The 26,327-nt window shown below is 36.1% G+C and overlaps 1 protein-coding gene and 2 pseudogenes across 2 annotated transcripts; 2 read left to right on the forward strand and 1 right to left on the reverse strand.

The window, feature by feature from the left end:
- Positions 1-717: 717 nt before the first annotated feature.
- LOC143595279 (kinesin-like protein KIN-14S) lies at positions 718-10,288 on the forward strand (annotated as a pseudogene). Its single transcript, XR_013146494.1, has 11 exons — positions 718-820; positions 894-1,009; positions 1,944-2,043; positions 2,116-2,412; positions 2,544-2,823; positions 2,902-3,063; positions 3,148-3,363; positions 7,989-8,026; positions 8,122-8,285; positions 8,364-8,477; positions 9,535-10,288. The product of XR_013146494.1 is annotated as a kinesin-like protein KIN-14S (transcript).
- Positions 10,289-11,496: 1,208 nt separating this feature from the next.
- LOC143595283 (mitogen-activated protein kinase kinase kinase ANP1-like) lies at positions 11,497-23,475 on the forward strand. Its single transcript, XM_077074337.1, has 17 exons — positions 11,497-11,742; positions 11,823-11,864; positions 15,318-15,383; positions 15,477-15,587; positions 15,660-15,740; positions 15,824-15,901; positions 15,993-16,075; positions 17,045-17,126; positions 17,366-17,466; positions 18,050-18,089; positions 18,164-18,217; positions 18,303-18,352; positions 19,330-19,510; positions 20,665-20,874; positions 21,546-21,853; positions 21,969-22,036; positions 23,173-23,475. The coding sequence occupies exons 1-17, from the start codon at positions 11,497-11,499 to the stop codon at positions 23,256-23,258; spliced, it is 1,887 nt and encodes a 628-aa protein (XP_076930452.1). The 3' UTR covers positions 23,259-23,475.
- A 2,212-nt stretch (positions 23,476-25,687) lies between these two features.
- On the reverse strand, positions 25,688-26,020 carry LOC143595280 (putative mitochondrial protein AtMg00820 pseudogene; annotated as a pseudogene).
- Positions 26,021-26,327: the final 307 nt, after the last annotated feature.

Below are 26,327 nucleotides of genomic sequence, written 5' to 3' on the forward strand. Positions count from 1 at the left end.
AATTTATAGTGTTTAATAATTTAAGTCATGTAGCTAATAGTACTCGTATTTGCGTTTGGAAAAAAAAAATCAATTTTATCTATTACAAATAAATGTTACTAATGTCGGTAGAAAAGAATTTAAAATTCATCTTGTATAGCCCATACAACTCGTATGGCTTCCACTCATATATGAAAATTCAAATTGTCTCGTATAGCTCATACAACACGTATAGGCGTCCACTCGTATATGCCTTCTCGTATTAACTGGTTAACGGATATTGACAAAAAGCTGCCACCTATACGAGAATTCATCTTGTATAGCCCATACAACTCGTATGGCTTCCACTCATATATGAAAATTCAAATTGTCTCGTATAGCTCATACAACACGTATAGGCGTCCACTCGTATATGCCTTCTCGTATTAACTGGTTAACGGATATTGATAAAAAGCTGCCACCTATACGAGTAGTATAGCTATACGACTCGTATAGATGGGCCAATGTGTCCAAATAGCAAAATGGGTATTTGAATAGAGAAAGTCAAAATAAATCCGTTATGATTGAGCATCTTAAATCAACGGCTGAGATCTCTTCAAATTCAAAACCAATTCAAAAAATCCCCCTTTTAACCTGTCTCTTGTGCCGTAGCCGTTTGAATAATAATATCATCACATTCACACACGCTCTCAACTCTCAAACCCTAATCCTCTCTTCACACACACTCTCGGACCGATCATGGCGGATACCACACACGAATTGGAAACCCTAACGATGAATATGAAGCTTTTGAAACTGGATCCGGATCAAACCCGAGAACAATCGCCTGATTCTCTCACAGGTGAGAAATCGTCACCCTAAACGTGATATATCGTTGTTGAATTGGATGCTTATTGTGTCGTTTTCGGTTTCAGAACATGGTGATTGCGAAGGCGATCAGAGTAGCGGTGAAGTGCGCTGTGAAAGTCAGCGGCACTGGCACATGCTTCTGAAATTTGACAAGTTCGAACAGTTGACTGACAAAGTGACGGTATGATTTACCAATCGCTTCTTACTTTTGTTATTCGAATTGTTTTCTGAATCGGTTGATGCTTGTAATTGATTGTAAATTTCTGCAATTATTTTGTATAATTCACAGATAATTATTCAAAACCTATGTTCATTTTGTTATTATAATTATTTTCTGAATCAGTTTTGTTTAAGCTTGATTGTAAACTCTGCAATTATTTTCTATAATTCACAGATCCTTTGTTCATTTTGTCATTAAAAATCTTTTAAATCAGTTTTGTTTGTAATTGATTGCAAATTTCTAAAATTATTTTGTATAATAAACAGATAATTACACGGATCCTTTGTTAAGCTTGATTGTAAATTTCTGCAATTATTTGGTATAATTTACAGATAATTATAAGGATCCTTTGTCCATTTTGTTGTTATAATTATTTATTGAACCGGTTGTGTTTGTAATTGCTTGTAAGTTCTGAAATTATTTTGTATAAATTACAAATCCTTTTTTCATGTTGTTATTCACATCATTTTCTACGTGTGTTTTGTTTATACTTGATTATGAATTTCTGCAATTATTTTGTATAATTTAAAATCCTTTGTTCATTTGTTATTTTAATCATTTTCTGCATCAGTTTTGTATGCTACTTGATTGTAAATTGGAAATTTCAGCAATTATATTGTATAATTTACAGATCTTTTATTCTAATCGTTTTCTGCATCAGTTTTGTTTCTACCTGATTATGAATTTCTGCATTTATTTCGTACAATTTACAAATCCTTTGTTCGTTTGTTATTTTAATCATTTTCTACATCAGTTTTGTTTAATACTTGATTGCAAATTTCTCCAATTATTTTGTATAATTTTCAAATCCTTTGTTCATTTTGTTATTCAAATCATTTTCTGCCTTTATTTGTTATACTTGAGATTGTGAATTTCTGCAATTATATTGTTTCAGAATTTGAGAAAAGAACATATAGCACTGTGTGATGAAGTTAAAAGTCTAACTGCTGATTCTTTTCCTGGATCTGAGGTGTTTGCTGCTCTTCTGAATCTTGGTAAGCTATTACACTTTCAATTTGTGTTTCGTTCTCTTTCTGTTTGCTAATGTAGTTAATTATGATTATAAGGTGAGGAATATGAGGCATTGAAGAAAAAGCATCATGAAGAATGCCAAATGTTGAAGAACAGATGTCAATCAGAGTGCTCAAAAAGAAGACAAACATACAACGAAGTGATTGAGCTCAAAGGCAATATTAGGGTCTTTTGCAGATGTAGACCATTAAACCAAGATGAGATTACTAAAGGGTCAAATTCTATTGTTGAGTTTGATTCATCTCAGGAGAACGAGTTAAAGATAATAGGATCTGATTCATCTAAAAAGCAGTTCAAGTTTGATCACATTTTTAGACCTGAGGACAGCCAAGGTAGTGATCATTTCATTTCATGCTTATTTATTTATCTTGATTGTTTTTCTCAGAATATGCATATTTTTATAAATAATATGCCACATTCAAAAGACTTTTGTTAAGAACGCTTATTTAAACTATGTTTGCAGAAGCTGTTTTTGCACAAACTTCACCATTAGTGATGTCAGTACTTGATGGATTCAATGTATGCATCTTTGCATATGGGCAAACTGGAACTGGGAAAACGTTCACAATGGAAGGAACTGCTGAAAACAGGGGTGTCAACTACCGTACTTTGGAGGAGTTATTCAAATTATCTGATGAAAGAAATGATATTATGAAATACCAACTATTTGTAAGCATGTTAGAGGTCTACAATGAGAAGATAAAAGACCTCTTGGTTGAGGATGCAAATCAACCTCCTAAAAAGTAAGCTTGTTGGCATAATTATTGTTCGCATGTTAACCTTGTTTGACACTTTGGCTAATGTTTTTGTTTTAAATGCAGGTTAGAGGTAAAACAATCAGCTGAAGGTACCCAAGAAGTACCCGGGCTATCTGAGGTGGCAGTTTACAAGACTGATGAAGTTTGGGAACTGCTAAAACATGGGACCCGTGCGCGTTCGGTTGGATCAACCAATGCTAATGAGCTTAGTAGTCGTTCTCACTGGTAAATTTGCTAGAATTGTATATTATTAAAAAGGTTTTTAGTTTTAAAAATATATTGCTTACTGGACATCTTTGTTTGGTATAGCTTATTGCGAGTGACTGTTATCGGTGAAAATATGTTGAATGGACAGAGGACTAGAAGCCATCTTTGGCTTGTAGATTTGGCGGGAAGTGAACGAGTTGGGAAGATTGAGGTTGAAGGTGAAAGATTGAAGGAATCCCAGTTTATAAACAAGTCGCTTTCTGCATTAGGAGATGTAATTTCTGCACTTGCATCAAAAACAGCTCACGTTCCTTACAGGTATATATAATCCTCCTTCCAAATAATAATATTGTTAAAAACACTTGTTTCAACGTTTAATCTTATTTTTATCTACTTTTTTGACCCAATCAGGAATTCAAAGCTTACCCATATTCTGCAAAAACAATCAGCTGAAGGTACCCAAGAAGTACCCGGGCTATCTGAGGTGGCAGTTTACAAGACTGATGAAGTTTGGGAACTGCTAAAACATGGGACCCGTGCGCGTTCGGTTGGATCAACCAATGCTAATGAGCTTAGTAGTCGTTCTCACTGGTAAATTTGCTAGAATTGTATATTATTAAAAAGGTTTTTAGTTTTAAAAATATATTGCTTACTGGATATCTTTGTTTGGTATAGCTTATTGCGAGTGACTGTTATCGGTGAAAATATGTTGAATGGACAGAGGACTAGAAGCCATCTTTGGCTTGTAGATTTGGCGGGAAGTGAACGAGTTGGGAAGATTGAGGTTGAAGGTGAAAGATTGAAGGAATCCCAGTTTATAAACAAGTCGCTTTCTGCATTAGGAGATGTAATTTCTGCACTTGCATCAAAAACAGCTCACGTTCCTTACAGGTATATATAATCCTCCTTCCAAATAATAATATTGTTAAAAACAATTGTTTCAACGTTTAATCTTATTTTTATCTACTTTTTTGACCCAATCAGGAATTCAAAGCTTACCCATATTCTGCAAAACAATCAGCTGAAGGTACCCAAGAAGTACCCGGGCTATCTGAGGTGGCAGTTTACAAGACTGATGAAGTTTGGGAACTGCTAAAACATGGGACCCGTGCGCGTTCGGTTGGATCAACCAATGCTAATGAGCTTAGTAGTCGTTCTCACTGGTAAATTTGCTAGAATTGTATATTATTAAAAAGGTTTTTAGTTTTAAAAATATATTGCTTACTGGATATCTTTGTTTGGTATAGCCTATTGCGAGTGACTGTTATCGGTGAAAATATGTTGAATGGACAGAGGACTAGAAGCCATCTTTGGCTTGTAGATTTGGCGGGAAGTGAACGAGTTGGGAAGATTGAGGTTGAAGGTGAAAGATTGAAGGAATCCCAGTTTATAAACAAGTCGCTTTCTGCATTAGGAGATGTAATTTCTGCACTTGCATCAAAAACAGCTCACGTTCCTTACAGGTATATATAATCCTCCTTCCAAATAATAATATTGTTAAAAACACTTGTTTCAACGTTTAATCTTATTTTTATCTACTTTTTTGACCCAATCAGGAATTCAAAGCTTACCCATATTCTGCAAAAACAATCAGCTGAAGGTACCCAAGAAGTACCCGGGCTATCTGAGGTGGCAGTTTACAAGACTGATGAAGTTTGGGAACTGCTAAAACATGGGACCCGTGCGCGTTCGGTTGGATCAACCAATGCTAATGAGCTTAGTAGTCGTTCTCACTGGTAAATTTGCTAGAATTGTATATTATTAAAAAGGTTTTTAGTTTTAAAAATATATTGCTTACTGGATATCTTTGTTTGGTATAGCTTATTGCGAGTGACTGTTATCGGTGAAAATATGTTGAATGGACAGAGGACTAGAAGCCATCTTTGGCTTGTAGATTTGGCGGGAAGTGAACGAGTTGGGAAGATTGAGGTTGAAGGTGAAAGATTGAAGGAATCCCAGTTTATAAACAAGTCGCTTTCTGCATTAGGAGATGTAATTTCTGCACTTGCATCAAAAACAGCTCACGTTCCTTACAGGTATATATAATCCTCCTTCCAAATAATAATATTGTTAAAAACACTTGTTTCAACGTTTAATCTTATTTTTATCTACTTTTTTGACCCAATCAGGAATTCAAAGCTTACCCATATTCTGCAAAACAATCAGCTGAAGGTACCCAAGAAGTACCCGGGCTATCTGAGGTGGCAGTTTACAAGACTGATGAAGTTTGGGAACTGCTAAAACATGGGACCCGTGCGCGTTCGGTTGGATCAACCAATGCTAATGAGCTTAGTAGTCGTTCTCACTGGTAAATTTGCTAGAATTGTATATTATTAAAAAGGTTTTTAGTTTTAAAAATATATTGCTTACTGGATATCTTTGTTTGGTATAGCTTATTGCGAGTGACTGTTATCGGTGAAAATATGTTGAATGGACAGAGGACTAGAAGCCATCTTTGGCTTGTAGATTTGGCGGGAAGTGAACGAGTTGGGAAGATTGAGGTTGAAGGTGAAAGATTGAAGGAATCCCAGTTTATAAACAAGTCGCTTTCTGCATTAGGAGATGTAATTTCTGCACTTGCATCAAAAACAGCTCACGTTCCTTACAGGTATATATAATCCTCCTTCCAAATAATAATATTGTTAAAAACACTTGTTTCAACGTTTAATCTTATTTTTATATACTTTTTTGACCCAATCAGGAATTCAAAGCTTACCCATATTCTGCAAAACAATCAGCTGAAGGTACCCAAGAAGTACCCGGGCTATCTGAGGTGGCAGTTTACAAGACTGATGAAGTTTGGGAACTGCTAAAACATGGGACCCGTGCGCGTTCGGTTGGATCAACCAATGCTAATGAGCTTAGTAGTCGTTCTCACTGGTAAATTTGCTAGAATTGTATATTATTAAAAAGGTTTTTAGTTTTAAAAATAGCTTACTGGATATCTTTGTTTGGTATAGCTTATTGCGAGTGACTGTTATCGGTGAAAATATGTTGAAGTTTACAAGACTGTTATCGGTGAAAATATGCTATCTGAGGTGGCAGTTTACAAGACTGATGAAGTTTGGGAACTGCTAAAACATGGGACCCGTGCGCGTTCGGTTGGATCAACCAATGCTAATGAGCTTAGTAGTCGTTCTCACTGGTAAATTTGCTAGAATTGTATATTATTAAAAAGGTTTTTAGTTTTAAAAATATATTGCTTACTGGATATCTTTGTTTGGTATAGCTTATTGCGAGTGACTGTTATCGGTGAAAATATGTTGAATGGACAGAGGACTAGAAGCCATCTTTGGCTTGTAGATTTGGCGGGAAGTGAACGAGTTGGGAAGATTGAGGTTGAAGGTGAAAGATTGAAGGAATCCCAGTTTATAAACAAGTCGCTTTCTGCATTAGGAGATGTAATTTCTGCACTTGCATCAAAAACAGCTCACGTTCCTTACAGGTATATATAATCCTCCTTCCAAATAATAATATTGTTAAAAACACTTGTTTCAACGTTTAATCTTATTTTTATCTACTTTTTTGACCCAATCAGGAATTCAAAGCTTACCCATATTCTGCAAAACAATCAGCTGAAGGTACCCAAGAAGTACCCGGGCTATCTGAGGTGGCAGTTTACAAGACTGATGAAGTTTGGGAACTGCTAAAACATGGGACCCGTGCGCGTTCGGTTGGATCAACCAATGCTAATGAGCTTAGTAGTCGTTCTCACTGGTAAATTTGCTAGAATTGTATATTATTAAAAAGGTTTTTAGTTTTAAAAATATATTGCTTACTGGATATCTTTGTTTGGTATAGCTTATTGCGAGTGACTGTTATCGGTGAAAATATGTTGAAGTTTACAAGACTGTTATCGGTGAAAATATGCTATCTGAGGTGGCAGTTTACAAGACTGATGAAGTTTGGGAACTGCTAAAACATGGGACCCATGCGCGTTCGGTTGGATCAACCAATGCTAATGAGCTTAGTAGTCGTTCTCACTGGTAAATTTGCTAGAATTGTATATTATTAAAAAGGTTTTTAGTTTTAAAAATATATTGCTTACTGGATATCTTTGTTTGGTATAGCTTATTGCGAGTGACTGTTATCGGTGAAAATATGTTGAATGGACAGAGGACTAGAAGCCATCTTTGGCTTGTAGATTTGGCGGGAAGTGAACGAGTTGGGAAGATTGAGGTTGAAGGTGAAAGATTGAAGGAATCCCAGTTTATAAACAAGTCGCTTTCTGCATTAGGAGATGTAATTTCTGCACTTGCATCAAAAACAGCTCACGTTCCTTACAGGTATATATAATCCTCCTTCCAAATAATAATATTGTTAAAAACACTTGTTTCAACGTTTAATCTTATTTTTATCTACTTTTTTGACCCAATCAGGAATTCAAAGCTTACCCATATTCTGCAAAACAATCAGCTGAAGGTACCCAAGAAGTACCCGGGCTATCTGAGGTGGCAGTTTACAAGACTGATGAAGTTTGGGAACTGCTAAAACATGGGACCCGTGCGCGTTCGGTTGGATCAACCAATGCTAATGAGCTTAGTAGTCGTTCTCACTGGTAAATTTGCTAGAATTGTATATTATTAAAAAGGTTTTTAGTTTTAAAAATATATTGCTTACTGGATATCTTTGTTTGGTATAGCTTATTGCGAGTGACTGTTATCGGTGAAAATATGTTGAATGGACAGAGGACTAGAAGCCATCTTTGGCTTGTAGATTTGGCGGGAAGTGAACGAGTTGGGAAGATTGAGGTTGAAGGTGAAAGATTGAAGGAATCCCAGTTTATAAACAAGTCGCTTTCTGCATTAGGAGATGTAATTTCTGCACTTGCATCAAAAACAGCTCACGTTCCTTATATAATCCTCCTTCCAAATAATAATATTGTTAAAAACACTTGTTTCAACGTTTAATCTTATTTTTATCTACTTTTTTGACCCAATCAGGAATTCAAAGCTTACCCATATTCTGCAAAGCTCATTAGGTGAGGTTTTCAGTTTTCTCTATTGATGTTTGTTAAATCCCATTTGTGCATTTGAAGATGCTGATGCTGTCAAAATTACCTTAAAATGTGTGCAGGTGGTGATTGTAAGACACTGATGTTCGTCCAAATCAGCCCAAGTTCATCAGATCTTGGTGAAACCATTTGCTCACTAAATTTTGCAAGTTGTGTGAGAGGTGTTGAGCATGGTCCAGCGCGTAAACAAACAGAAATCTCTGATCTTTTTAAGTATAAGCAACTGGTAATTTTCTTAAAAGAAGTCAAATTAGTTATGTTGGCTTTTCATATTTCGTTATGTGCTATATTTTATGTTAAACAGGCGGAGAAAGCAAAGCAGGATGAAAAGGAAACAAAAAAATTACAGGATAGTGTACAATCTCTGCAACTACGACTCTCTGCTAGAGAACACATATGTAGAACTCTTCAAGAAAAGGTACATAACAATAGTCTAAATTTTAAGTGTTGGTCAAATGTGGTGGGTTTGATCAGCTGCAAAAACGAATCATTTTGGAGTTTGTCAAGTGATATTGTAAGTTTTGTGCATTTAAGTCAATTGTAGACTAATTTTTAAGTGCTGGTCAAACCAGACCAGCAAAAAAGAAATCATTAGTTCAATCATTTTGAAGTTTGTCAAATGATATTGCAAGTTTTATGCATTTAAGTCAATGGTAGAACTCGTCCAAGAGTCATGAGTCGAGCCAAACCTCACTAAATAACTAATGATACTTATCGATAAAATCTGCAAATCGGCACCTATTCAACAAATAATAGTCGATTTTTTCAGTGACGGTCAAAAACAGGCCGGGTTTAACCAGCCTGTGATTAAGAAGTGAATTTTGAAGTTTTAGGCATTTTGATTATAGTAGAACTGGTCCAAGTTTTTATTGATAAAATTGTCACAAGTCAAGTGAAAACTTAATGATAACTAATAATATTTATTGATAAAATTGTCTTCTGTTCAACAAAAAAGAGTCAAGTTTTTCAGTGCTGGTCAAAACACGGATTTGATCAACCTGCCAAAAAAGAAGAAATAAGACATTTTGAAGTTTATCGAGTCAAAACTCACTAAATATATATTGATTATTGCTGATAAATTCGGCTTTGGTTCAACGAACAGTAGTCAAGTTTTTCAGTGCTGGTCAAAACAGGTCGGGCCTGCAAAAAACAAAGTATTAGTGACCTTTTATTGAGTCAAAGATCACTCAATAACTTATAATTATTGATGAAATCAGCTTATGTTTATCAAATAACAGTCATGTTTTTAGGTGCTGGTCAAAACAGGACGGATTTGACCAACCAGCAAAAAAGATATAAGCAGTCCATTTTTTTAAGTTAAAAACGTAATATTGCAAGTTTTATTCATTTAAATCATTGTAGAACTCATCCATGAGTCAGGAGTTGAATTAAGCCATTAATAGGGAGGATTACAGGTCAAAAGTTAATATATCTAATAATTCATCTAATATACTGTTATTTCTTTGTATGTATAGGTTCGGGATCTCGAGAGCCAACTAGCCGAAGAGCGGAAAACTAGACAAAAACAAGAGAACCGAGAGCACTTGCTGCAGCAGCTTCTTCACACTCTTCTCTATCTTCACTAAAACAAGGTTTGACCACAATATCAGAAAAGAGACCACCAGTAGGCCCTTCAAAAATTAGACTCCCATTAAGAAGAATCAGTAACTTCATGCCACCTCAGCCATCACCCGCCACGTCACTAAAACCTAAAACATTCACAACTCAGCATAACCTCTCAAATGATGACAAAGAAAATCTCACAAAAGCATCAAACATGAAACCAACTCTACGGGCCCGGCGTGGGTCCTTTGCTGTAAAACCGGTTTCAACCACTTTGACCAGCCAAACCATCAAACCGAGAAGACGGGCCTCTATTGCCACCACGTTTCAGTCTGAACCGAGTTCAAGCTCGAGCATGATGACCCCGGTTATGAGGCAAATTAATGCACCGCGGATGAGAAATGATCGTGTGGGTGCAGTCGTTTGTGTGGGACCCGCAAAGGATGTGGAGGACATCTCGTGTGCAGTCGTCGCCTCTGGGGCCTGTGGAGGCGACGCCTGTTGCTGCTGCACCAAGGAGGTTCATGGGTAGCGCCTTCACATGCTGTGGGTTCGTGGAAACCGAAGCATCCGACGGTTGTGGCCTTGCAAAGAAAACAGTTGGTTTGGAGTCCTCTGAAGTACAAAGGTACTACAAAGGGAGTTAGGAAGTAGTTTGTTTCATGAGGAAAGAAAACAGTTGGATTTGTTTGATGAAACAAATACATATTAGTTTGGGGTTTTGGTTGGTTTGTTTGCTTGTTTGTTAGTGGAGTGTTAGGCAAATACTATGATTAAAGTGGAATTCAATGTTGGTTGGAGGTTACTTTGGTCATTTTACTAGTTTTAAAAATCAAAACCATTTACTTGCATTTTGTGGAATTCTGTTGCTTAGAATGAAATTACGATTTATACAAACGTGTGAATATTTTACCTTTATAAATAAATGTTTTACTTTGCTAAAAGCTTTAAGCACTTATAAAAGCTCGAAACAATAAACTGACAGTAGTGGCTAAGGTATCAAAAGATATCAACTGTCGGATGAGACGTTTATCTTTTAAGACTTTATTAAGGTGGCCTTAGAGAAAATAGCAAGAAAAAGGAAAAACGCTGAGTTGATAATAAAATAGAACACTGAGTTGAACATAGATTCGATAGATGATGAAAAATAATAATTCTTACATTAACTAGAAACACCTAATTTTGGATGTATCAATGAGACGGCACTTCACTCCTGCACAAGCCTATGTTTAAACCTTTGAAAGGTATGAACTGAGGAGTCAATCTTTAGATCCAACCTTGGAAATGCGGGCTATTCGGAACTTACATCGACTGATTAGCAAGGCACTAGAGATTTATGCCATTTTATGTGTTCAAGATTAAAGCTTCAATCAATAGAGAGGGATGAAAGTTTTAAAATTTGAATGTTCATATTGCAAATGTGGACCTAGATAATATCAAAAAGCTTTAAAATGGAGCTTTGTAAATAGGGCAGACAGACCTTCTCCTTGATTTACATGGTAGTAAGCTAAAGACGGTGGTGACACATGTTCAATAGTGTTTCCTTTTATCGTATAATATATAAAAAAACATGATAAAAAACGCATGATTTTACAAAATCACGGGGGGACGGGCACGGTTTCTTGATCGTCCACCCTTCTACTACTTCAATTAAATTTGGGTAATCTAAGAAAATAAATTAAATGAAAAAGAAATAGACGAAAGTAAGATCCACTAATCTTGGCCATCACAGTTCACAGTTTGAAAAAAGTCAAACCTTTAGTCAATTAGTCTGTCAGCAAAGGGTTTTGATATTTTGAAAATCCTCTTTCCCTCCCTCCCATGTTCTGAAACATAAACCCTAATAATAATTTCATAATACTGACACCAGTTCAATGAATGACATCTTCGGATCCGTCCGCCGATCTCTGGTTTTCCGTTCACCCGAAGGAACCCTAGTGGATAGGATCAATTCATGTGTCCGCAAGTCTAGGGTTTTCAATCGAGTTCTGCCCAAGCTGATTAGTGATGACCAGGTTGTTATTCGCTGGCGAAGAGGTGAGTTGATCGGCTGCGGGGCCTTCGGTCAGGTCTATATGGGCATGAATCTCGATTCTGGAGAGCTGCTTGCCGTTAAGCAGGTTATGTTTTGCTTTTATTTTTTTTTTTCTAATTAGTTATTATGCTGGTCTGAGTTTGATTTCTTTTGCTGTGGTTTTAGGTTTCAATTGCAGCTAACACTGCTTTCAACGAGAAGACTCAGGTCTGGTAACTTAAGCTTGTGATGATTGTTTGGATTTAGTAGTTCTATGCATATTTTCTATATCATTTTCTTTCTATCAGATTACTTCAACTTAGAGTTCGGTTTGCTTCATTCAAAGTAACCAATCGGCTTTTTGGTTATCGGTGAATTTTTTAATTTTCGGTTTGATAACCAAAATCATATTTGGGTTGAAACTTTTACTTAGAATTGCATGAAATGGATGTATAAATACATGAAATGAAGGTATAAATACATGAAATGGAGGCATAAGTACAAGAAATGAAGGTGTAAATATATGAAATGGATGCATAAATACATGAAATGAAGCTTAAATACATGAAAAGGGGGTATAAAGCTAGAAATATATGAAAATATGAATGGTCTGGTTTGGTTAAAAATAACCGATAACCAGTTTTCGTTAGTTTTGGCTTTGTCGGTTTTTGGTTCGGTTTGGTTAGTTTCGGTTAATCTAGGATACAAAAAATAACCGATAACCGATTTTCGGTTAATTTCAGTTCAGTTTTGTTGGTTTTTGGTTCGGTTTGTTTAATTTTGGTTAACCTCGGGTACAAAAAATAATCAATAATCGATTTTTGGTTAATTTGCTTTTCGGTTAATTTTGGTTTGGTTTTGTTGGTTTTCCGTTTGGTTAACGGTTTGGTTATTGAAGTTCAAGTAGATGTTATGAAACTTAGCATAAATTAGATGCATATGGATGTTTAGTTACTTGAATTTCTATACCAAACAACTGTAATGGTACTTAGTTTTCTACTGTGAGATGGATATTATGGAGGCAAAATCTAATTACTTATCTGATCGCCATATTTGTTTGATGATGTTAGTCTGTTGGTTTCTGTGTGGGACTGTGGTCAGTTGGTACTTATTTTTTGTGTTGGTGCATGTTTTGTAACAGATGATCTTTTGTGTTTGTTAGAATTGAGAGGAACGGTCAAAGGGGAGTCTGTTGGTGCATTTTGTGACCGTCGCTATGCAATTCTGATCAGCGGAAACGATGTACGAAGTTAGGACAACTTCGCCATCGCTATGCAATTCTGATCAGCGGAAACGATGTACGAAGTTAGGACAACTTCGCCATAGGCGAAGTTGTAACAACTTCTGCCATAGGCGAAGTTAGAACAACTTCGCCTTAGGCGAAGTTGTAACAACTTCGCCTACAGGCCCAAGCCCGTGAAGTTGTTTATATATATATATGTGTCTTGGTTAGGTTTGTGAATCCAGAAAATTAGAGTTTTGAGTGATCAGTTTATTTGTCTAGAGAGAAACCGAGAGGGAAAGTCGTTTGGGACGGCCCGAGGTAGAGCTCACCTCGGGTCGGCCGTCATTGGTTTTCGTGTTTAGTATGTAATGTGTTTTGATTATTATAAAAGATCTGCAGATGTGTTTATCCCATTCGTGTGTTTGTTCGTATATGTGTTTGTGTGTAATCGTGTTCTTCGTCTTCTACACCATTAAACGAGTCTAGGAGGATTCCGCACTCATAGACCTCGTGCGGATCTCGTATCGATCGGCGACGCCTCGGGGGGACTTACAAGTGGTATCAAAGCCTTAGGCTCTTATGCTATGGTTCGAGATCTGCGTTTTGGTGTTTCTGGCACGTTTTTGATGCGTTTCTGGCCGAACAGCCGCCGCAGGCGAAGTTATGGAGTTCAGGCGAAGTTGTCGCTTAAATTTTAGGGTTTAGGCGAAGATATAAGGTTAAGCGAAGTTATTCACAACTTTGCCTACCTCACAAGTTCGCTTATCTCAGGCGAAGTTATTTGTCAGGCGAAGTTAGCAGCCAGGCGAAGTTATGGCCGGGCGAAGTTTATGAGGAGCGAAGTTAAGGACAGGCGAAGTTAAGGAGGGGCGAAGTTGACTTTTAGGCGAAGTTGACTTTAGGCGAAGTTAAAAAAAAAAAAGGAAAGAAAAAAAAATGTTTGAAGTTTTCGTCTGTATGGCCAGGTGTACACGATTATTGTGAGACCGAAGACGTTGTTCCGTCAACGAGTGAAACTTTTATCTCTTGGTCTTACGTGTGAACAAATACGTGTCAACTCTGGATATGGAGTTGAGGTTGTGAATGGGATATTGATTGAAATATTGACACATATTTGGGTGTTTGTGGGCAATGAAATTGTTGTTGTTCGAGGTTGACCAACTGAAGAAAGTCAAATTGAACTGAAGGTTTTTGTCATTACTGGATTGCGGTCAGAGCATATTATTTATGTTATTTTCAAGGCGTTCGAGAATTGGATCCTGAAACGTGATGCTTATTTATTAAAGTGAAAATTATGGAACAAGTTGGATTTAATCAGGAATTAAAGTGTTTATGTTCTTGATCGTTATCCCTGGTGATTGAAGATGCTTCAGATTAAGTAATGGTCATGTGTGTTAGATTCTGTCAAGGTGGTTTTGTGATGAAATTGATCACTTGATGTTGAGTAGTTGAAGATTAAACCTTATCGTATGCCGACGTGTTGGTGAAGTTGTGGAGGGAGCCCAACTTCACGTGTTGTGAAGTCAGAAGGACTCACGTGATTGGTTGAGATGATCAATTAGGCACGGGGATGCATGCATTTCAAAGACCTCAATCTATTTAGTCGGAGAAGCTTACACTGAAGGGGAGATCTGATATGGAAGACGCTGGGTGATTGGTAGATTTGTGAAGCTACAAGACAGTTTCAGACACGGCTGGTTGAAGAGCAAACAGAAGATCATCAGTTAAGAGGGAGTCTGTTGGTGCATGTTTTGTAACAGATGATCTTTTGTGTTTGTTAGAATTGAGAGGAACGGTCAAAGGGGAGTCTGTTGGTGCATTTTGTGACCGTCGCTATGCAATTCTGATCAGCGGAAACGATGTACGAAGTTAGGACAACTTCGCCATAGGCGAAGTTAGAACAACTTCGCCTACAGGCCCAAGCCCGTGAAGTTGTTTATATATATATATGTGTCTTGGTTAGGTTTGTGAATCCAGAAAATTAGAGTTTTGAGTGATCAGTTTATTTGTCTAGAGAGAAACCGAGAGGGAGAGTCGTTTGGGACGGTTCGAGGTAGAGCTCACCTCGGGTCGGCCGTCATTGGTTTTCGTGTTTGGTATGTAATGTGTTTTGATTATTATAAAAAATCTGCAGATGTGTTTATCCCATTCGTGTGTTTGTTCGTATATGTGTTTGTGTGTAATCGTGTTCTTCGTCTTCTACACCATTAAACGAGTCTAGGAGGATTCCGCACTCATAGACCTCGTGCGGATCTCGTATCGATCGGCGACGCCCCGGGGGGACTTACATTTTGTTCATAAGATCCATGCAAAAGATAACTTCATATAAACTTGAATGGCAAAATGTAAATGTAAAGTTCTATAGCAAGTGCTGATTGCTTTTCCTCTGTGACTTCACATTAAGTTATTAGTATCAGGTTTTGGTGCTTAATACACTCATTGAATTCTACAAGTAGGTTCACATACGAGAACTTGAAGAAGAAGTAAAGCTTCTGAAGAATCTCTCTCATCCAAATATTGTTGTACGTGCAATCATATCTAGCTATTAAGAAATTAAGGTTATTTTTTAAACTAATTATATAACATTGTTAGTTTGTTACTTTGTGGCACTTTAGAGATATCTTGGAACCGTACGAGAAGAGGAAACTTTAAATATTCTTCTGGAGTTTGTCCCTGGAGGATCAATTTCATCTCTTTTAGGGAATTTTGGACCATTTCCTGAAGCAGTATGTAAATTTCATTTTTCGGTTTTTAGCTATTTTAATATACGATAGATTTATTAATTTTTTTACAAGCAGGTTATAAGAATGTACACGAAACAACTATTATTGGGTCTTGATTATTTGCACAAGAATGGCATTATGCACAGAGACATTAAGGTGCATATTTCTGTTTTGTTTATTTTTTTGTTACGCTACATCATAGTGCAATCAGAAATGGTATGCTATCTTTTCATGTTCAGGGGGCAAACATTTTGGTAGACAATAAAGGTTGCATCAAACTAGCAGATTTTGGTGCATCAAAGCAAGTTGTTGAGCTGGTAAGCTCATCACTTGCCTCACATCTATTAAATTATAGATATATTATCATGGCTTAGTAGGTTATGTGATTGAAAACTATGTTTTGGTCAGGCTAATGGATCAGGAGCAAAGTCAATGAAGGGGACACCATATTGGATGGCTCCTGAAGTTATTCTCCAGACTGGCCATAGCTTGTGAGTACAGTCAAGTATATAGATATATACATATACATACATATATCATAGTTGTCAATAGTGATGATAGCGGGCACTATAGCGCGCTACGTAGCGATGCGGCTATAGGCCGCTGTATACTAAATATCGGACATTTAGCGTGATTATAGCGGTATTTAGGTTTTTTTTTTAATTTTTATTTTATTTTTTAATATAAAAAGTGGTAGAAACTTATTTTTTAGGGTTGTTTATCGACCAAACAGCTGCACCTTCCACAACTTCCACTGTAAAAGCTTATTTTGTGAATATAAACCCTAATTATTTGCTTAAAACTTTTCTACTCCTTTATTGCTAAATATGAAATAGCAGTCGCTATTTACCGCCCTATTCGCTATTGACAACAATGACATATATATAGTTACGTACACATAGTGACGAAAGTTGCACTGTCACATAGGCGCGAAAAAAGCACACACTCAAGATGAAAGGAAGCTCAGTAACTAAAAATATACAATAGGCATATAAAGTGAATACTATTCTCTAATTCAATTAAAAAATCATATGATTAACAGCTAAAATCTTCCAATTAATATTAGAATTGTGAAAGTAATAACACTTCACACAACTAAAAATTATTGTGCAGAATTGCAGATCATCAAACAAGTAAACAATAGTAATTTGTGTAATAAATGGTCTGAAATCTGAATTATCACCACCAGACTATACAAACATAGAATACATACTCTAAGGCCTACTCAAGAAAAGAGAAAGTCCAAACAAGCAAAAAAATAAAACTCAAGCGTAACAAGATTCATCTTTATAGGGGATCTACGTAGAAGAGTATACCATATACATGTATATATCTATAATTATATGTACGTATGTACACACATACACATATAATGCATATACACATGCATATGTGCATAACATCTTTTCCGCCATCTTCTATGCATCACACCTATAAATATCTTTTCTGTTGATTTTTAGTTCTGCTGACATATGGAGTGTTGGGTGTACAATTATTGAGATGGCTACAGGAAAGCCTCCTTGGAGTCAACACTATCAGGAGGTACTGTTTAAATTACCTTTTATAATTCTCTCCTGATTTCAACCTATTTTTATAGAAATGGGTCGAGTTGAGGTATTGACATTGTTATCTTTAACAAGCCAAATGGGTTGAAGTCGGTCAAAATGTATTCACTTTCTAAATCACTTTATTTGAAAAAGTATGGATATGAAATTTATAATATTATATCTAATCACATTTAGTACATTATTTATACTGTGTAAGCGTCATTTTTATATCAGGTTGCGGCTCTTTTTTATATTGGTACCACCAAGTCTCATCCTCCTATTCCTGACCAGCTTTCTTTTGAGGCCCAGGATTTACTGCTGAAATGCTTACATAAGTACGTGCGTTTACTCATTTTGTACTACATACATTTCAGTTCTTCAAGATGAAACAAAGTCAGTATTTCTACTGTATAGATATTTTATGTTATTGTATGCACATTCATTCTTTTTCAGTTTACTCAGGTGTTATTATTGTTACTTGTTTGTGTAAGTTACAGTTTTTATTCTTTAGGTATGGGGTAACTTGCAGGTCGTGTTAACTTCAATTAGTACAAAAAATGTCCCTGAAGTTCATATGTTGTCACACTTTTTGTCTTTTTCATTAATGGGCGTTAGATTTATTCGTTAAATCCAGTCACGTGCAATGTGCACGAGGCCATTGTGGTCATTTGACCCTTTTTAATGAAAAAATACCCTCAATGCGCAATCCACGTGACTGGATTCAATAGACATATCTAACACCTGTTAGTGTAAAGGACAAAAAATGTGACAACATATGAACTTCAGGGCATTTTTTGTACTTATTGAAGTTAAAAGACAGGAGCTGCAAGTTTCCTCATACATAAATGACAACACTTGTAAATTATCTTACTTTTTTTACATTTCATTTTAGTTACACCAAATTTTATTATATTTCAGGGAACCTGAGTTGAGGCCTTCTGCTTCTGATTTGCTGCAGGTGATTTTACTTTTATTTTTTAATATTTTTTGTTTTCTTAGTTTATGTCAATGTTTTTGCATTTTCTGTTGCAGCATCCTTTTGTTACAGGGAAATCTCAGCAAAATTCTGTTGGTACTCCTACAATGGTTTGTTATTAGCACATATTTATCTGCATTTTTATCAATAATCTTCCATTCATTATCTCGTTTCATGTTAATTTATTGTGTCCAGGAAAGTACAGAAGCTCCTTCATCTACATGCACAAGCGTTATGGATTACTCGTGAGTATAATAATATAGCAATGTTACATTATTATCATAATACATACATCTCAAAGTAAAAGCAATGTTTGACTGCATACACATGTTTTGACTTCTATATGAATAAGGTTTTTTCAGTGATGACCAAATGATGAACTTTGTGGAGTTACTGGAGTAATATCTATGCTATCATTTTTCTCTATTGATTAGAAATAGGGGCAACTATATACAATAGTAACTGAGTTTCCTAATTGTTCACTAAAGTCACTTAAATTTCATTAGATCGTCCAATCTTATATATATTTTTGGTTTTGTTTTTTTATAGATGTTTAAATTTTTTAAAATCAAGTGAGGCAAATGAAACATTCATGAATCTTGGTTACCAGTTTGAGTTTTTGACTTAAACTTAACAGTTATAGTTATGAAACTTGGTTATCATCCAGTGAATTTTCTTTTTTCACTATTACCTTTTACTTCATGTTAGTGGAAAAAATTATTACTTAGGGGATGTGTGGGTGAGCTTTTAAAATTGCTTTTGCTTATTTGCTTTTTGAAAAGCAAAAGCAACTTTTGAAAGGCTCCAATTTGAACCTATTGGAGGAGCTTTGCCAAACACAATTTGCTTTTCAACAAGCAAACAAGCAAGTTTTAAAAGCTCACCCAAACACCCCGGGTGTTTGGGTGAGCTTTTAAAACTTGCTTATTTGCTTGTTTGCTGACCGAGATTCATATATGTTTCATTGCCTCACTTAACTTTAAAAAAGTATATATAAAAAATTTATACAGGATTGGACAAAATTGAGTTTGGATTAAAATTGTAGTAAACATGTTGGAACTCTGATATAGTGATATCCCAAATAGGATTTGATTGGGAAATTGTTGCCTTTTCATTTGTTACTGAGCAAATAAGATAACGTTTTGTCTGCAGTCTGCCTATGAAAGTAATGATGATGATGACTTCATGCAGCATTAATATTATTTTTTTTATTAATTGACAGCCGGGATTCGCTTGATATATGCAATTTGGGAACTCTAAACTTCTCTACTGTAACTTCTGGAAACTGTAAAGAATCGAGAGCAGAAGACAGTAATAATGACAGGTGTCTGTTAGATGGCAATGGCTTTATAGAGGATGGCAAAGTAAAGTTGAAATCTGCTTCAATGCTTAATGAGTTTAAGGTAGGTATTTACGTTCATAGGGATGTGCCTGCAACCGAAATAACTGAGCCCAACTCAAAACAAAAGGCTTGGTTTTATGTTTACTTTTTTCCAAATACTGAGTTCTTGGTTTGGTTTTGCATGTAATGAAGACCTAAAAAAGCTAACCGACTTTTACAACCAAACCTACCCGTAAAAACAGAAAAAACCGATAGTTGTTATGAATTTGTTGGTATTCAAAAGACGCAAACTGTTTTTGTATTAAAGGGATTAAACCACCACACTTTTACAAGACACTTTAGCCACCTATTTATACTAAAACATACAACATAAAATCTGCATAATCTTAAACAACTTGCACAACTAGTTGCAAGTTACAACCTTATCTTCCTAGATATGCTAACCATTATTTTAACTTTTCTAATATAACACCTTGACACATAAGTTGTTTACACAACACATCCTTTTACTTAATCCAGAAGTCTAACCCGACTTCTGTTTTGACTGATCTGAACATTGACTCGTGACCCGTATGTTAACAAACCTGTGAACATTGACTCGTGACCCGTATGTTAACAAACCTGTGAACATTGACTCGTGACCCGTATGTTAACAAACCTGTGAACATAATGATTAAGTCTAACAGAATTTGTGGATTACAGTGTTTTTTTCTTTTTTTTTTGGTAAATTTTTGAATGTTAAGTAATTCATAAAAAAGAGTAATAAATGGTATAACCCAAAAAATTTATGCCCAAATGTGTGATTAGTTAATCATTTTAGTTCAAGTTAATTATTTTAGGCCATTATTTGGCCCAAGAAATTCCCAAATGTCCCTAAACTCAACGTTAAAACCCAAAAAACTGAATCCGAACCAATACCATTTTAAGAAACCCAAAAACTGAAAAAATGACTTTTCTGGTTTGGTTTGAGCCCAAAACCGACCCTTAAATGGCAAAACTGAAAATACTGAAACTGAACCAAATCCATTGTGAAAATGTAAAAACTAAAACGAACCGTTTTTAAAACCCAAAAAATGAATTTTCAGATTTTGGTTTTGTTTAAGCCCAAAACTGACCCGTACACTCCCCTATTTCTTAAGTTTTTTTCTAGCATTTACATTTTACTATTGGATAGCGAGGAACTAAATTTGTTTACATATACATTTGGTAAATTAGAGTTTCAGCCCCATGGAAGAACTGTCTATTAATGACGCATTTGAACTGCAAGGACAAACAACCTTGGATGGTGAGCTGCAGTCTGATGAAGTTGTCAGTACTATGATTATATCTCCTGGCAGCTGTAGTTTGTTCCAAATAGCCCGATCTCTCTCTGAGGATGAAGATGAACTTACTGAATCAAAAATAAGAGCTTTTCTGGATGAAAAGGTACTGTTTTAATGTTAATTTTTCATAGAGTTGGAAGTTTACTTATGAACGAATTGACTATGGTTTTAAAATAGGTTGAAAGTCGCCCAAAGTTTAATTTTCAATCATACAACCTTCTAAGTTGTTTTATTTATTTATTTTTTAAATATTAGATGCTGCATTAACGATTTTCCGATTTTGCTGTAATAATATTATTTTATTTGGGGTAAATGTCATATCATATATTAGCAATATATACTTTAGGCGGTGGTCCATGTTGGTACTTGGTAATTAAATTGGTCCATTGCCAAAAGTTTATCTGCTCTTTTAATTTCACTCTTCTTTTATGTATTACATTTTTTTTCTCTAAATGGACAGTGTTAGGGTTAACGGTTAACACAACCTGATCTGTACGAAAAGTTACCCTTTTGACCCGTTTCACAACCCGCACGAACCATTTTCTACCTAAAAGTTTCAATTATAAATGGAATTTGGTATGTAATTGGCTTTACGCCAACTTAACAGATAAAGTTAAATCTCTATCCATTTTGTGGACCATCTTTGTTACAAAAATCTGCAAAATATTGGAGGAAAGTGTAATTGTTCAAACTTCGGGACTAAAACCAACATCAGTGCATACCACAGGGACTATCCGTGTAACCAGTTTGAATTCTATTTAAATATATATTCAGGCATTAGAACTAAAAAGGCTTCAAACGCCTTTATATGAAGAATTCTACAACAGTGTGGTTCTTTCATGTTCAATGAGTGAGGTTGATAATGGAGGCAGTCCAAATTACTTGAAACTGCCACCCAAAAGCCGATCCCCGCTTAGTAAAGCAGCTGCTGATGTGGCAAGTAATGCAAGCCCCGGGAGTGGAAGTAAGGGCATGTCTAATGTTAGTGGTGAAGAGAATAGTAATAGTCCCATGAGCCTTTCTTCACCACAATGTAATGATATTAACAGCTCGGATACTCAGCAAGAAGCATGCAGTCCCAGGTTAGTTATTAATATCATTATTGTTGTTATTGTGATCGCTATCGTTAGCATTGTTGTTATCATTATTACTGTTATTTGTGTTTATGGGTGCTTAAGTTAGATGTGGTATTTGCAGTGTGAACTTTTCTGAAGTACAAAGAAAGTGGAAGGAGGAGCTTGACCAAGAGCTTGAGAGAAAACGAGGTATAATTTCTGATATGAGCCTGGTGTGCATAAAACCAAAATAACCGAACCGAGGAAACTGAACTGATAAAACCTAACACAAACAAAAATCTATGATGAACTTTCGGTTCGGTTTTGCATGTAATTATAACCGAAAAACCAAACCAAACCGATTTAGGGATTTTCATTGTTAGTTTTGAAAGTTAAATAGTTTACAAGAATTTGATATGTAGTGTGTAACCCAAGTATTTTAGCCAAAATGTACAATAACGAAGTCTATGCTTTTTTGAGTCCAATCGTAGAGATCAGTTAATTAGTTATTAGCACAAAGATTTAGGCGTAAGTTTGTTATTTTGGGCCTTTTTTTGACCCAAAAATTTGAAGCTCAAGTGACAAAACCGAAAAAATCTAGCAGAGTTTAAGGATTTTCATTTCAACTTTTAAATTGAAGTTATTTGTAAGAGTTCTATAAATAGTGTAATCCAAATCTTTTAGCCCTGATGTATAGTAATCTTTTAGTTATTAATTAACAAAAAGATTTATGCCTAAATTCATTATTTTGGGCTAGTTTTTTTTACCCAAAACTTTCAAGTCCAAATGGCAAAAACCAACTCTGAACGGTTTTCAAAACTGTAATTTTTGTTTTTGGTTCGGTTTGAATTCACAACAGATCTATGTGGTGAGAGGGCTTTTTCTTTGTTTTTTTTAGTTTTACAACTTATAGTGCGGTATAAATGATCACAAAACAACAGTAGCACAATAAAATTTAAATAAAATGATTTGGAAAGTTTTATTCTTTTTAACTTAGGTAGTCAAAAGGGTTGCATGTCGTCTAGGTGCAAGGTGCAAAAGAAATTCTAATTTAATAGCATTCTACAATTATAATAAAAAAACATGATAGAATTTTCTTTTAAATCAAAGTCTAAAAATAAAAGAAATTGGTAAATTGTCAATTGGAGCTCAAGTAGTGCATCATTAGCAATCACTGCAAACTTCTTTATTATGTTAAGCAGTATTCTAAATATTAGACTAATAGTCAAACATTCTTACTGAATCTATGTGACTTATGGTCAAACCTCTCTGTATTAAGGTATTTTAGATGTTTGACTTTTACATTCTTACTCTGTATTGATTTTTCTTTATGATGTGACATTTAGAGATGATGCGTGTCGGGGGGAAGACAGGATCACCTATCGATAGAGGATCAAATCGACGGACAAGATTTGCATCTCCCGGAAATTGAGCGAGTGGTTACTTTCTGATTGTACAAACCTTATGCTTGCCTTATAAGCAAGCTATTAGAGTGTAAGTTTACAAGGGTTTGAAGGTGAATAAGCATTTTCAAGGTTGTTTGAAAATGAGAGCTACTTCATTTCCCAAGATGGTTTTTTTGATATTTTGATTGTGAGTTGTATAATAAATATGATTTACTTCGGGCTTGTTGTTTTCAGTTGGTTGATTTGCTGACACATTCGTTTTCACCAAGTAAATATCATCTGGTTTTTGTTTGTGGATGTTGCAGACAAAACTATGTGTTTAGATTTTTAATAAATGGGTTTATAATGTATCTGTTAAATGTTATTCTTATGAAAGTGTTTTAAAGTGCTTTATAACCGGTGGTGCTATAAGTTAAACGTATGTAATTGCGATTTGTATTATTGAATAATAATATTCTGTATAAGAGTGTTTATATACTAGACTGACTACATTACAATTAGATCCCTCTAATATAATTATTGTAATATCTAATCTAATATGTCTAATATTTCCTCACAAGCTGAGGCCAGGAAACGACCTGCAACCTGGATCTTAAAAACAAAAGTCGATCTGTCGGCAATGGCTTAGTGAAGATGTCAGCAATCTGATCATGAGTTGAGTCACGTAAACCCCCTCGAGCAACTTTTTCCCGGACAAAATGAAAATCCACTTCGACATGTTTCGTTTGGGCATGAAAAACTGGGTTAGCTGAGAGATAAATAGTACCAAGATTGTCGCACCAAAGTGTAGGAGCAGACTTAGCAGAAATACCAAGCTCACATAATAAGGCTTCAAGCCATGTAAGTTCAGCGACAGTGTCAGCTATAGCTTTGTATTCCGATTCGGTAGATGACCGAGAAACGGTACGTTGTTTGCGAGCCGTCCAAGGAAGCAGATTAGACCCTAGCTAAACACCAAAACCTTCAGTGGATTCGTTGATCATCTAGACACCCTGCCCAGTCAGCATTAGAGTAAGAAGGTAGACCTAGACGTGTGCTGAATAAGGAGACCATAAGCACAAGCATCAAGAAGATACCTGAGAATACGTTTAACCGCAGATTAACCTGGTAATCAGAATTGTAGAGGATTTGTATTTCTGTGTTGTGAATAAGTGAGATACAAGGAGATATATAGGGATAACAATAATAAGTAACCTAAAAACTATACATATCCCAAAACTTTGCATATTCAGATTCCGTGACTATCCTTATTCAGTCTAATATTCCCCCACAAGCTAAGGCCGGGGAGCGACCTGCAGCTTGGACCGTAGGAGGGAAAATTGTTGTGATGGCAGAGGCTTTGTTAAAACATCAACAATCTGATCATTTGTAGAAATAAACTGAACCGAGAGTTTTCGTTGAGCAACCTTCTCTCGAACAAAATGAAAATCCACCTCTACATGTTTTGTACTAGCATGAAAGACTGGATTTGCTTATAAATATGTGGCACCTAGGTTATCACACCATAAAGTAGGAACTGACTTAACAGGAACACGTAGTTCATGCAAGAGAGTTTGAAGCCAAGTGAGTTCAGGAACCGTGTCAGCTAAAGCCTTGTATTCCGACTCTGTTGATGACCGAGAGACAGTTCTTTGCTTTCAGGCAGACCAAGACACTAGATTGGAGCCAAGATAAATGGCATATCCCCCGGTGGATCGTCGGTTATCCGGGCAACCAGCCCAATCAGCATCAGAAAACGCACTCAAAGAGTTAAAATTCGAATCGGTGAAAGCATGGAGGAGTGTCCCATAGTCATGTTTTATTAGGAGACCATAGGCTATACTATACCTTGCAAGTATTGTAGTATTCGCTTAACAGCTGACCAATGATTTTCAGTCGAAGAGGCATAAACTAGCAAACCTTGTTGACTGCAAAAGTAAGATCTGGTCGTGACAAAGTGACATACTGAAGGGCACCAACGACCTGATGATATTCCAATGGATCAACTAGTGGTGGGCTGTCACCAAGAGAAAGGTTGGCTGTGGTAGTAATCGGTGAAGGCACTGGTTTTGCGTTTGAAAGGTCGGCCCGTTCAAGTAATTCAAGGATGTACTTTCTTCGTGAAAGAATAATATCAGGGCCTTTGATGGATGACTTCAATACCCAAAAAATAAGACAAGTCTCCCATATCTTGAACAGCAAACGACCGGCTAAGGTTGTTCACCACCCGATTGATTTCTTGTGCATTATTACCTCTCAGAATAATGGCATCGACGTACACAAGCATGTACAATAAGGTTCCCTATGAGGAGTAAATAAACAACGAGGGGTCGGTCTTAGATCTCCGAAAACCAAGTGTATGAAGCGCCATAGACAGACGTTGAAACCACGCGCGAGGTGCCTGTTTCAAACCATACAAGGATTTATGAAGTAGGCATACATGATCTGTTTTGTGTGAGTCAACAAAGCCTGGAGGCTATTGCAAGTAAACTGTCTCTTTTAAATCGCCATGCAAAAAGGTGTTCTGCACATCAAGTTGCCTTAAAGGCCATTTTTGTGCAACAGCCAGGGAGAGAACAACACGTATAGTTGTCGATTTCACTACCGGACTAAAAGTTTCTTGAAAATCAATGCCCGGTTGCTGACGATACCCCTTAGCGACAAGACGTGCTTTATAACGCTTGATGGCCCCCTTTTGATCCCTTTTTAATTTGTAGACCCACTTGCAGTTAGCAACATTGGAATTAGGAACACGAGGTACTAAAAACCATGTGCCATTTTTCATCAGTGCTGAGTACTTTTCAGCCATGGCAGTCTGCCACTTCGGGTGTTTCTTAGCAACAGTAAAGGTGGGAGGTTCAGTATCAAGGAAGGTTGTATGAGTATGAAACAAGGAAGCATTATGTGGTTTGGTTTGTTTAGAATTAGGGCGAAGGTTGGATGGCCAAGTACGTTTAGGAAGTTGGATGGGAAAGGGCTGTTGTTGGGTAAGGATATTTGGGCAGGGGTTTGGTGTTGGGATGCAGATTGTTGGGCCGAGGGCTGATGTGGGGCTGAGGATTGTTGGGGTGGGGTTTGTTGTTGAGCCAAGGGAGATTGGGCTGGCGATTTTTGTT

The sequence above is a fragment of the Bidens hawaiensis genome, unplaced genomic scaffold, assembly GCF_021521415.1.
Source record: "Bidens hawaiensis isolate Kalapana, Puna unplaced genomic scaffold, B.hawaiensis_p1.1 tig00044856_1, whole genome shotgun sequence".
Taxonomy (NCBI): Eukaryota; Viridiplantae; Streptophyta; class Magnoliopsida; order Asterales; family Asteraceae; genus Bidens; species Bidens hawaiensis.